This window comes from Pyxicephalus adspersus, chromosome 9 (assembly GCF_032062135.1).
Source record: "Pyxicephalus adspersus chromosome 9, UCB_Pads_2.0, whole genome shotgun sequence".
NCBI classification, from domain to species: Eukaryota; Metazoa; Chordata; class Amphibia; order Anura; family Pyxicephalidae; genus Pyxicephalus; species Pyxicephalus adspersus.
The window spans coordinates 24,539,831-24,551,889 of NC_092866.1; the positions used below are offsets into that span (position 1 = coordinate 24,539,831).

Sequence of the window (12,059 nt, forward strand, 5' to 3'; positions counted from 1 at the left end):
AGGGGGGTATTTTATGAACTATACCCTGGGCTCTGGCTGAACCTAGCAACTAAATAGACAAGTGCTAACTCATTTTTTTAATAATCTTACTCAGATTTTGCCAAAATGTTTTTTTTTACGGTGAGCATTTTTTAGGTTTGACATATATAACAACAGGTATTCCCCGAGTTAAGCACATTTGACATACAGAGGACTACTAGATATGAACAGGGCCTCCCTGCTCACTCCTGTGCAGTATGAAGACTCTAAAGGGGGGAGGGAGCAGTTTGCATGACTTGCAGAAGAAATCTTTTGCTAAACACAGCTGAGGTTGTGGGTGATCCTAACAGCTGAGCTGTAACATCTTGTAACTCTTTAATGACCAAGACAAACTCTGCTGTTGTTTCTTTTTGCATATCAAAGCACAGCTTACTCCAGAAGTTAATAAAATGTTTAGGCTTCATAAAGTTTTTTTTTTGCTTTGTTAGTGTTTAGCAAACAGTATTTGTATTTTTTACAATACCTGACATCACACTTCCTAATAATATGTTCAGACAAACATCTGTCCTAATTGCTTTTATTAAAATAATGTACCTGCTCCAACCTACATACAAATTCAACTTAAGAACAAACCTACAGTCCCTATCTCGTATGTAAACCGGGGACTACCTGTAGTTTTTGGAGCCCTAGAGTTTGGTGTGTAAAGAGGGTGTTTTTTAAAAACTTAAAAATAAACTTTGTACAGATAATATAAAAACAAATTTATTATAACATTTTTATTCATACACATATGAATTTATAAAACAAAGTCATTCAAATGCAGAATGTAATTGTAAAAACACAAAACAAAAAAAAAAACAGAACAAAGAATGCAAAAAATAATTTATAACAATCTGATAATTTAGACAAAGCAGCACCACACACTGATGCAAACAGAAAAGTCCAGCCCTGTATTATACTGAAAAGCTTGTGACAAAATTAAAATTAGATGTATATCCTATGTGACTAACAGCAGATAAAAGAACTGCAATTGTATCATTTTGTGCAATCTATTTCCAAATGTTTGCATGTTAATGCACATTCTTGGATTTTGAACACTTGTCAAACATTTCATGAATGGAGTTCACAAAGCTGCTTTTAGAACTCTTAAATATTTATATGTGTTAGCACCTGATTGAAAACAAAAAAGAATGTGGTGATTAAAAAAAATGCAGGACTGAGAATGTGATATGCGGCCTGGATTTCTCTATTAAACTTGCTTTATTATCAACATATTAAATGCTGGTTGTTGGTTTCAAAGATCAAAACTGGAACAGGAGGAAGTAACAAAGTTTTTAAATTCTTTTTCCATGCATAAGCTTGGCTTATTAATCCTGCATCAATGACCTCAGGGCCTCAGCAGCTTCAACTGTCACGGTCATCTTACCAATTATTTTTTCTCCAGACATAGAATCATAAACTGGATCAGGAAACAAAATAAAAAAATAAAGTTAGAGAAAAAAAAAAACAGTTCACAGGACACATACACTTTTATGCTATATTTTGGTATAGTTTACAGCATAAAATCAACATTATAGTGTACACTGAACCTCCTATCTAAGTGTGTCTTGTCTATATAAGCTGTTGGTTGTGCATTGCATTGTATCACAAAACACTTTCAAAATGAATCACCTGACACATTGTTCACATTCATAATAAAAACAATGGAGTAGAAGAGCATTAAAAGGGCATCTTGCCTTTGGCACAGGACACCTAATAAAGCAATGACTGCTCACCACTGTGCAGTAAGTTACTACAGAGCTAAGGCATATCAAACACGAAAAAATAAAATATCAAAGCCAAATACCAAACCTAGGTTTCCAAACGCGATATTGTTCCAAAAATAAAAATATCAGCCATTTCACAAAAATGAATGAAGATGCTGAAACACAGGAACAAGAATTTTAAAGTTGTACATATACAAGTTGAAGTAGGACTCCAAGCAAACAGCTACAGTTAGGTCCATAAATATTTGGACAGAGACAACTTTTTTCTAATTGTTCTAGTGGTTCTGAACATTACCACAATTATTTTAAATGAAACAACTCAGATGCAGTTGAACTGCAGACTTTCAGCTTTTATTTTTATTAGCTTGCATAAATTATTTTTTTTTATTATTTTTTATAAGCTTAGATTGCATAAAAATGAGAGGAACTAACGCCTTTATTTAACACAATCAATTAACCTAAATTAGAAAAAAGTGTCCCTGTCCAAATATTTATGTACCTAACTGTATATACAGATGAACTACATATGTGAAAGGGGTTGTAATTTTGCCACTTCAGTTCATGTATATATCTGAAAAGTTTTGTCCAGCTTGCGTTTTAAGACCACTTTTAAAGTCAGGTGCCATGTACTTTAAGGTCTGCATTTCTCGTAGCGGATGCCCATGTGTGTAAAAAAAAAAAAAAAAAAAACACATGGTAACGACAAGCAATATTTTCAGACTTGTGACCTAAACCCAAAACACTCAGCAGATTAGGCTTACTTGAGAATTTAAAAAATGTCTGTTTAACAACTGGCTTACGGCCACACAACTGACATCCTATGTCTTTGGCCACAGAACAAAAGTGGAAAGGATGGTACATTCACTGCTGATCCATCTGTGAGCACTACAACATCATGAATTGAAATGTCTGTCAAGATAATTGATGTCAGGAGTAGTAGAGGAAATAAACTCTGGTCCATCTTCAGCATGTAGAGGCAATGGAAGGGAGTAAAAATCTTCCTATAAATCAGACCGCCAGAGATGTTTCCATCAGACGATGGGTCGATCATTTAGGGTTATTATTACAATGCATAAAACCAACCAAGCATTAACTCATTCTTGTGGCTGTGTCATAATTGTCCAGTTTCACCCACTGGTAGCAGAATTCTTTAGCAATATGCAGACTTTAGTTCTAGTAGACACCTCAATGCGATTTATTAATCTTCAGCTCCAGGCACAAAACCTCCCATTTAATTATATTCATCAATAGCTATAAGCAATTTAAATTAACTTTATGTGTACCAAATCCTTTTACAAACACTGATATTACCCTATAAAAAATAGTGATAACAGCAGAGGTGTGTGAGGGACCCCTGCAGGCCCACTCACTATTACAGGCTGCCTGTAATGGATAACTGCTTACTTCCACACTTTAACAAAAATGTTAACTATTAGGCCACTACTTGCTTTCTTTGAAAAGTGTTTGATGTTTACACTAATTTTTTTTATCATATTCCAAAAAATTATAGCAATTATTTTAGGTACTATACTACAATAGGTATAGAAACCTACTTTGAATTTTCTGGTTGATGACGTCTTTACCAGTCTGTAAGATATCTTTTAGGCTGATGCTACTAAATCCAATATCATCGCACTCCAGGTCTTGCTCATCTTCTGGTGGGTCACTAACCACTGTAAATTTAATACTGACAAAAAAAATAATCATTAACAATCAAAAAAAGTAAATGAAGAATTACAGTTTACCAAACTACAAAACAAAGAAATATATAATCTGAATGCATCTTTTACATTTCTTACACAGAATATAATTAAAGAAAAAAAATACACTTACCTTTAATCCTGCAGGGCAGTCCAATCCATCCGGCTGTCGCTTCTATTGGGTCCCGCGTCATCCCGGCATCTGTCTTTGGGCCGGCACTCTGGGCACCGCCATCTTCTCCTTTCTTCCTGCTTCTTCTTCCTACGTCAACCCGACCCAGGCGCGAAATCAGGCGACGTAGGTGGGAAAAAAACTTGCCAATCCCAATTTTCTTTTATCAAGAGGGCTTCTTCTGTGCATGCATGAGATGCTCAGGCATGTGCAGAAGGAGCAACCAAGAGCCTCCCTGCGTGACGTAGGTATCCCGGGAGGCTCTGCGCTCCCATCAAATGTCGATTGCCTAGGCAATGGAGAATTAGGGGGCAGTGCTGCACCTTTTTTTTTTTATTTTACTCTACAAAAAAGGGTTGTCTACACTTTTATGTAAAGTGAAATTTCTCAGTTTAAGTACGCTTTAATGCCAAGCAAGGGCATATTTGGGTCTAAATAATGTAATGTGCAGCAACTGTGAATAAATTGTCAATATAATTTCATTATATAATCAGATGGATGAACCCAAAATGTGTGTAAAGTACAACCCTATTTTTCATAAATAGATAGATATAAAAGTAATATATAATTCACCTGTGATTCACATATAAAAAATACAATCAAGAAGAAAATGAGAATAATGTAGATCAATCGAGACACTGACAGGTAAGAAAAATTTCAGGAAAAAAAAATTAGATTGTTTAAACATTGCCTGTAAGTACCACGCTATGGGACATGGCAACTTGATTCTGATTTAGACGGTTACTACTTTGCCTAATAATTTCATTATTACACAAATAAACACCAGTTCTGAAATTTTGTTTTATGGAACATCTAGAAAACATTTACTACAATTTAGATTACCTTGAAATGCAGTCTGCCTATCTACTAGCAGTTATCCGGTTTCCTTGCTGAAAGGGTTATTACTAGCTCGTGATACAAAAAATTATGATCTGTTATTTATTTATTTCTTTGACACATTGATTAATAGGGACTGTGTCCCACAAACCCTTCTGTGACCTGACTTTGGATCAAAACTAACCACAGTAAAATGCTGCTTCCTCTGTAAAATGTGGAAAACACACACCCTTGGTAGCTTATGAAATTTAAGAAGGGCTTTTAAGAGTAAGAAAGATCTATGTGTTCTTTAAGCTGTATTTCAACATCCAGGCTCAGCAGCCAAGTTTTATTCCTCCTTTAAAACACTTAATTGCAGGGCAATGCATAAGATGCCTTGAATTTGTGGTTTGTGTAACAGTCAAACTCCATTTTGGGCTGGCTTCAGCATCAGAATTCAAGGCATGGTGGATTTTGATATTTCTTGGCATCAAAGATCAAACTGTGATCTGCTTGTAAAGATAACTGCTTTAACATTCTGAATAAACCTCATTGAAAATGTATTAAAAGTAGATCTTGGCTCTTTTGTGTAAACTCCAAAAAATGGCCTATTCTAAAAAACGTTTTCATTAATGTTACAGTTCAGTAAAAACACAGCCAGGCTTTCCCCTTAAGTATAAGGAACCATATGCCTTGGTGCTGCCTGTATGTATTGTGGTAAAGGAAAACATTTTGCACTTTAAGGCAAATAAATTTGCAGCTCTACCATGTACCAAAAATGACAGGAGTTAAAAACAAGGACACCATGCAGTTTTTCTTAACCTAATGTAATCCCATAAATTTAGTTTTATCGCTGTCTTGTGGTTACATTTTTAGGTGAATGGGAGCGCAAAGCCTTTCAGGATATCTATGTCAGGCATCCCGGGAGGCTCTTGGGTGCTCCTTCTGCACATTCCCGAGCATCTCGTTCGTGGGGGAAAAAAAGTTTTTTTCTTCGAACCTACAACACCCGATCTTGCGCCTCGGTCGGGTGACGTAGGAAAAAGAACACGAAAGAAGAGACAAGGATGGCAGCTCGCGGATGGATGCTGGGACGACGTGGGACCTGATGGAAAAGACCTCCGGATGGATGGGACTGCCCTGCAGGATTGAAGGTAAATGGATTTTTTTGTTTTAGGCACTTTTGGGTTTAGTTTCTCTTTAAGTACAGAAAAATCATACAGTTAAATTAGGAAAAAGAGTTACATCATCCATGTTCACAAAATGACATTAAAGATTTAAGAAACTCCAATAAAAATTTCTTTGTTCCATACATTCAGGTTTAAATTTCTATTACAATAAACGAATAACAGTAAAAGTTATGTGAAGATAGCACCAAAAAGAGTACCTGGTAAAAAATGCTCCAGTGCTATTTTTTGTTTTAAATTTCAGCTCTGCTACAAAACCAGGAATGAAGCAATATCTATTCTCTGAAGCAAACCTGAGGTCTTTTATGAAGTGTTTTGGGCAGTTTTAAAGCACAAAAATGCATGCAAAAACAGTTAACAGAGGACCAAATAGGTCTGTTTATTATCCTTCATTTTATAGGCCACAGGTTGTGACAGTTTTCATGCAGATGCTCAAAACAGGGTCTGGGGTGGTTTGCACCTTTGCCGTCTCCATAGACTTGCATTAGAAGTGTTTAAAAATGCCTAAAAAGGCTTGTACAGGCGTTTTTTATGCCTAGTGCCTAATATTTTGTTTTTTCTTAACTAGGTTTTAAAAAAGCGTAAAACTTCTGTACAGGCAGTTGCAAACGACTGCTAAAAACAGGCCTTCTTGTCTGAAAACAATATTGGATGCCTAGCTGTGCATAGTAGGCATCTAGGAGCAGTAAGGCCACTTTTTTGCCGCAGTTCTTAACAAGCCTTTATTGTGTATTGCTACTTTGAAGAGAGCTCATTGGTCCCCTACATCTTAAAAACTATGTTTGCTAGATGGGTTCATTCAGAGTACCTTGCACTGTTGGGGTCTGGATCCTCCAACAGAGCCCTTATGGACTCTCGTCTTGATTGGTTGTTTACTTTATCCAAATGTATCACTGCAATGATGCAAGAAAAAGTGTTGGTGAAGAGCATACATTATATAACATGTGACCGTATTACAGTATAATTCAAGCCAAAATCTTTGATTTATTTGTAGAGAGAGCAGCAAAATATTAGGAAGATTTCCCTTCACCTCCTGTCAAATTAGAATGTGATCTCCCAAACTTTACAGAAAAAAAATGTCATGAGACTGGAAATGGGTTTTAAATACTGTGCATACCTTTCTGCCTTGGTAACAATGGGCCCACAATTTCTTGTCTTGGCATTGCATGGGAAACTATCCCCGGAAGGATCCCAGACAGCTAAAGATAATGGTCCTGATTTATTAAAGCTCTTCAAGACTGGACAAGATACACTTTCATCAGTGAAGCTGGGTGATCCAGAAAATCTGGAATGGACTTCCTAAGTCATTTGCTATTTGTTAGTATATTTTTTCAATCCTGGACCAGGTCCATTTCAGGTTTGCTGGATCACCCAGCCTCACTGTTGAAAGAGCACCTTCGGCAGCCTTGGAGAGCTTTAATAAATCAGGCCCAAATGCTCAAGGTTTAAAAATGTGCTAGACTTAGGTTTTACAAAACTTGATAGACTAGGGAGGAGTAAAAACATAACATCATGTGGAGTTCCCTATGGACATCAATGGGGTGACACAAAATTGAATTGATATAGGCCATTATTCCAAAATTTTCTGTATTTGGGGCTGAAGTTTGCATACTGAACTCTCTTTTTAATATTATACATAAATCCTAACTCAAAATACATTAAATAATTCATAAAAATAAATGTAGGCATTAATGTAGATACAATAATAAAATCAGTTTAAGTTAGGCAACATTTAGTGGTGTTTTTCTTGAAATATTCCATGATGTAGTCTTTGTGGAGAAAAATGAATTTACTTTTTAAAATACTTCATATATTTTAAATGTACCATCAGCTTCCTATTCTAATTTATCTCGTTAGGGAGGTCACAATAAACCTTGACACCTTACCGTTGCTGTAGTTGTAGTGGATTATCTGCCCATTTCTGGGTTTCGGTAGAGACATTGGGGTTTCCTCAGCTGGAAGGTTGCCAAGTTTGTACTCTATAAACAGTTTCTTTATGGTTTCATTTTGTGCCACTTCTGAATTAATGTCCAGACCCAAAGACATAATTTCAATGCACATCTTCTCTGACAGCTAACCATAGAAAAGAAAAAAAAACACATAAGAAAATATATTTATAAGCACTTTCCAGAACAATAGGTAACTTTAATTTCATATTGAAAAAAAACGAGGTAGGAACATTTATTGAAACCATTATCCCAAGAAAATTTTGCTCAATATGGACATTGGAATCAAAATATAAACAGGGGCCACTGTTTGTACAATTCCTGATCTAACTTTTCTACAAAAAAAAAAAAAAAAAAACATACGAAAGTACTAATTGGTTGCTGTTGGCATTTATTTATTCAATTTAGGAATCCAAGACTTTTATACAACCCCAGTTGAAAAACATGCTGGAAAAAAGGTTTCTCAAAGAAGTGCACACATACAAGATTATGTGTAACAAACCAACATACTCAAACAAGTAACAACTCACAGAAGTCAGAGTTTCAGTTAACTCAGTTCTGGCATGCCTTACACTACAAATACAATTTTTTTTTCGAGCAGCTTGGTTCAACCACAACACAACTATTTAATTTCTTTAATGAAAAAACTACTTTTAATGGAGGTCCTTTTACTAGAGTTAGTTTATCATTCTATGTTTATGTTTAACAGAGTAAACATAAAAAATAACAAAACAATTAAGTCCTATTTACTGTCTGCCAGTAAATGCCAGCACAGATGTATGACAGCAGTGCAAACCTTCTGCCAGCCCTTGTGTGCGGTTGCTGAGATGGGGACAGATCAAATGACTTGCAGATATAAATTGTAGACCTAATTTTTTTATTCTCAGAATTCATTCTACTGTAAGTGCTCTAGGACTGGGCTCTGGGTTCTAAAAAAAAAAAAAACACAATATGAACGTCTACGTGCAAATGGTAACCTTTGGTTTAACACTGCAGACCATAGAGCACTGCAACCTGTGTGACTCCCAGCAGATATTTGCAGATTTGAACTAGCTATTCGCTATTAGCAATAAGAAGAAAATTAAATTAACTCCTGTATTTCGAGTTTCGTACACGAATTGTACAGTTCTTTCACATCCAGAAAAAATGATCAGACTATACTGAATTCAGCACATCTAAACCCCAAAACGGAAATGTTGTATATCACAGTTTATCATCCCTTAGATATGGTGACTACATTAGTTTTCTTATTTGCAAAACTTTTAAAGCAAACCTTTTGTTCTTTACTTCTAGCAGAGTTTCCTATATATACTGTATATCCAGCACAGCTGAAGGCTGGTGGCAGAAGCCCCTAAGGCTGCTAAGCTAATCAATGCTTATGCTTCACTCAGAATCTGTCCATATTAGAAGTTTGGGGCCAAGGTTCCAATGAACTCCTTTGCATGTGTGTCCATCCTTCAAAAGCCCTTTATTAGAAACATTACAAAGTAATACAAATCTGATGTTGTAAACTAAATCACTAACTGACCTATCCATGGTTGTAGGTAGTACCGGTATCTCTGCACCATCCCTGTCAGCCCTACCTGAGCATGGCAGTCAGTGAAAATGTCATAAATATAGGTAAACTTTTCTATAACACTTTTTCATGCAGATATGGGTTGTCGTTTTAGTCTGCCTTTAGGTGTCACTTATATTTTAAAAGGATTAGGGATGATTAGCATTAGCACATAAACAGTCCTAAAATGATATATGTACAATATTTTCTGTTCAAAACAATATTTAATTGAATGTAAGTTGAAATTTTATGAAATTAACATCTCCTAACAAAAATGACATGGCTCAGACACATCCAGCCTTACGACAGCCTGCATATTTAGGCTATTACAATAGAAGAATATTTGGAAGTGTTTTCATTATAAGGACTAAGAGAGAGTACCCATTTAAAACGACAATTTCCACAGCTGTCAAGCTGACTGAATATTTGATGTGTGCAGGCTTCTCTTCTCCTATAAATGAGACATTTCCTTTCATCTTGTACCCTAACATGCGTTACCTAAACCCCCTAAATCTGAATATTTCAATAAGGTTCTTTCATTATTCACTAGGTTCATGGAAATTTTACTAGGGCAACCACATTTTTCTGTCGTTATGCATACAGGTACAAGCCTTCAGCTGGCAATATTACCTCGATTAGCATAGTTTGATGAAATATTTAAGAGGTTTTCTTTTTTTTATTATTTTATTACTCTAAAACCTAATAAATCAAATGACTGCCAAATGCCATTAAGGTGACACTCTGACTGCAATGCGCTTTTCATATTCAAATTTAAAAACAGGCTGATGAAAGTATGCGTGGGTTTCTCGTTTTAGCCGCCTGCAGCTCATATTCACAAGTTTATATATTATATATTAAATATATGTTTTAAGCAAATTAGGGTGTATTATTTATTTCCATAGGCTTGCTTTTCAATCACCTTATTTTAATGTGTGTGTGTATTATATGTATATATATATATGTATATATATCGTATATATTTGGAAAATGGCCATTTAATGAATTATCTAAAAATTGTTATTTTTTTTAATACTGGGTACTTATTGCACTTAGTACTTTTTTTTTGGTTGTTATGAACACTAGTGTTGATGTTTGAATTCGGTAGACCTGACCCGAAAAACACGGGATTCGATAGCAAAAAAAAATATTTTTTCTTAAATTATTTATTTCGTATGTTTTTTATTTTTATTTTAAACTTGTTCGTTTTTTTTTTTTGACAATGACATTATGAATCATAATGTCATTGTGGAATTCCTGGACCGTGGGAACTTTGCGGTCACAGCTAATTGAAAGCAGGTGCCTTCAATTAGCTGTAACCGCAGGCAATACGAGGGCAATAGAGGTTGAATGGAGATACTCCTTTTATAATGTATCTTTTTACATCTGTTTGGAGGCTGTAGAAGCTCTACACAGTGCTGAAAAAAACCCGAATTTTTCCTCTAATTGACTTTAATGGTGTTCGGCTTTGACATTCGACCACCCGAATTTTTTTGCTATATTCGAGCGAATAGCTGCCGAATCGAATACTGAGCTATTCGACCAACACTAATGAACACATAAAGGGAAGACATAGGTTCCCTACTCTTGACTTGGTTGGTAACTAAAAGCTTTCCAGCTGTGGGTTATCTTTGAATTAAATAAGGATATAGCTTATTTATTAAACAATTTAACAGAAGATTAAAGTGCAATAAAAGCCTGCTGATCTTTAGGTGTTCCTTAGGGTCCTTTGCTACCTGCGCACAGTATGCCTATAAAGTGATTTTTGTAACCAAGAGTAGAAACAATTCTGAATCTCTTCAATTTCTAAAGCATCTCTGTGAATTGAAGAGTGTCAAAATTTTTAAATACATTGCAGTCTGTAATCCCTCTGAGATCTTCTTTTAAGCAGATTATTTTGTATTTTAAAAAGGTAAAAACCAGGATCCCTAAAATGAACTAAAGTTTCACTTCAACAAATGCTCAATCAGAGGGATCATTATTGCAGAAAGGGACAGGTGATGTCCTATCTGCAATAATCTGTCTTAACTACCTGATTGCTCCTGGTTTCTGGCAATGAAGCTGGGCTGAGCATGAGAAGCATCAGCTTTGGCTGCCAGGGAAACCTAGCAATCCTGGTTTACCTTGCATGTGCTGGTGACAAACGTCTGGGAGCCTGCATGGAAGGTACATCATCCCAGCAGGACAATCGATATGGCTGAAAAATCCTCTCTGGGAGGAAGAAGAGAAGGAAGATGGCGGTGCACTGTGATGGAACACGGATAGGTGAATTACGTGGCTTCAATTCTGCGTTAATGATTTTTTTGCACTAAATAGTTCCTAACATCCACTATTCTGTTTTCAAGTGGTTGATTTGAATTTTGTACTTTCTCCATGGATGATTTTGTTTGAAAGTTTTTTAAAGGAATTTCTAAAGCATAACCTATTCACATAGCTTTTATTACATAAATGGAGAGGTGAGAAGAAAGGTTTTAAAAAAGTTGACAAAACAGAAGATACATATGGAAAATTAAACAACTCATGGTGCTACTATAAAGTGACGAGCGAAAACTGAAAACTGTGCTAAACAGTTGTTTCTGACAATTGTTCCACCAGTGCCACTCATCAAGGGGTCAGAAAACAAAAGCCTGCTCCTCTAATAAATGATATGGTAAATGAGTCCAGGAGAAAAGATCAAGTGCAGGGAGCCTTTGGGCAACACTGGTGCTTTACCAATTGTTTGCATTACATTGGCCATGATTTCCACAAAATAAGCAATTCAATATGCAAGATGGAAGCAATCATCCACTTTGTATTTGGGTAAATCATACCTATATATGAAATACAGAATACGGATCCAGAATCTAAATATGCAGTAAAACGCCAACTCAAGCTAAATTGGGCACAACAGAAAATATATCTACATAACAGACCAAATATAAATATTTCAGTAGACTTACAC

The 12,059-nt window shown here is 35.6% G+C and overlaps 1 protein-coding gene across 1 annotated transcript in view; it reads right to left on the minus strand.

Moving 5' to 3' along the window:
* Positions 1–715: 715 nt before the first annotated feature.
* The window catches only part of RPGRIP1L (RPGRIP1 like), an 81,731-nt gene continuing 70,387 nt past the window's right edge, over positions 716–12,059 (minus strand). The window contains exons 22-25 of the mRNA XM_072422752.1: positions 7,507–7,693; positions 6,429–6,513; positions 3,299–3,432; positions 716–1,438 (exon numbers count right to left, since the gene is read on the minus strand). Coding sequence (XP_072278853.1) covers positions 1,347–1,438; positions 3,299–3,432; positions 6,429–6,513; positions 7,507–7,693 — 498 coding nt within the window. The 3' untranslated portion in view covers positions 716–1,346. The remainder of the gene's footprint in view (positions 1,439–3,298; positions 3,433–6,428; positions 6,514–7,506; positions 7,694–12,059) is intronic.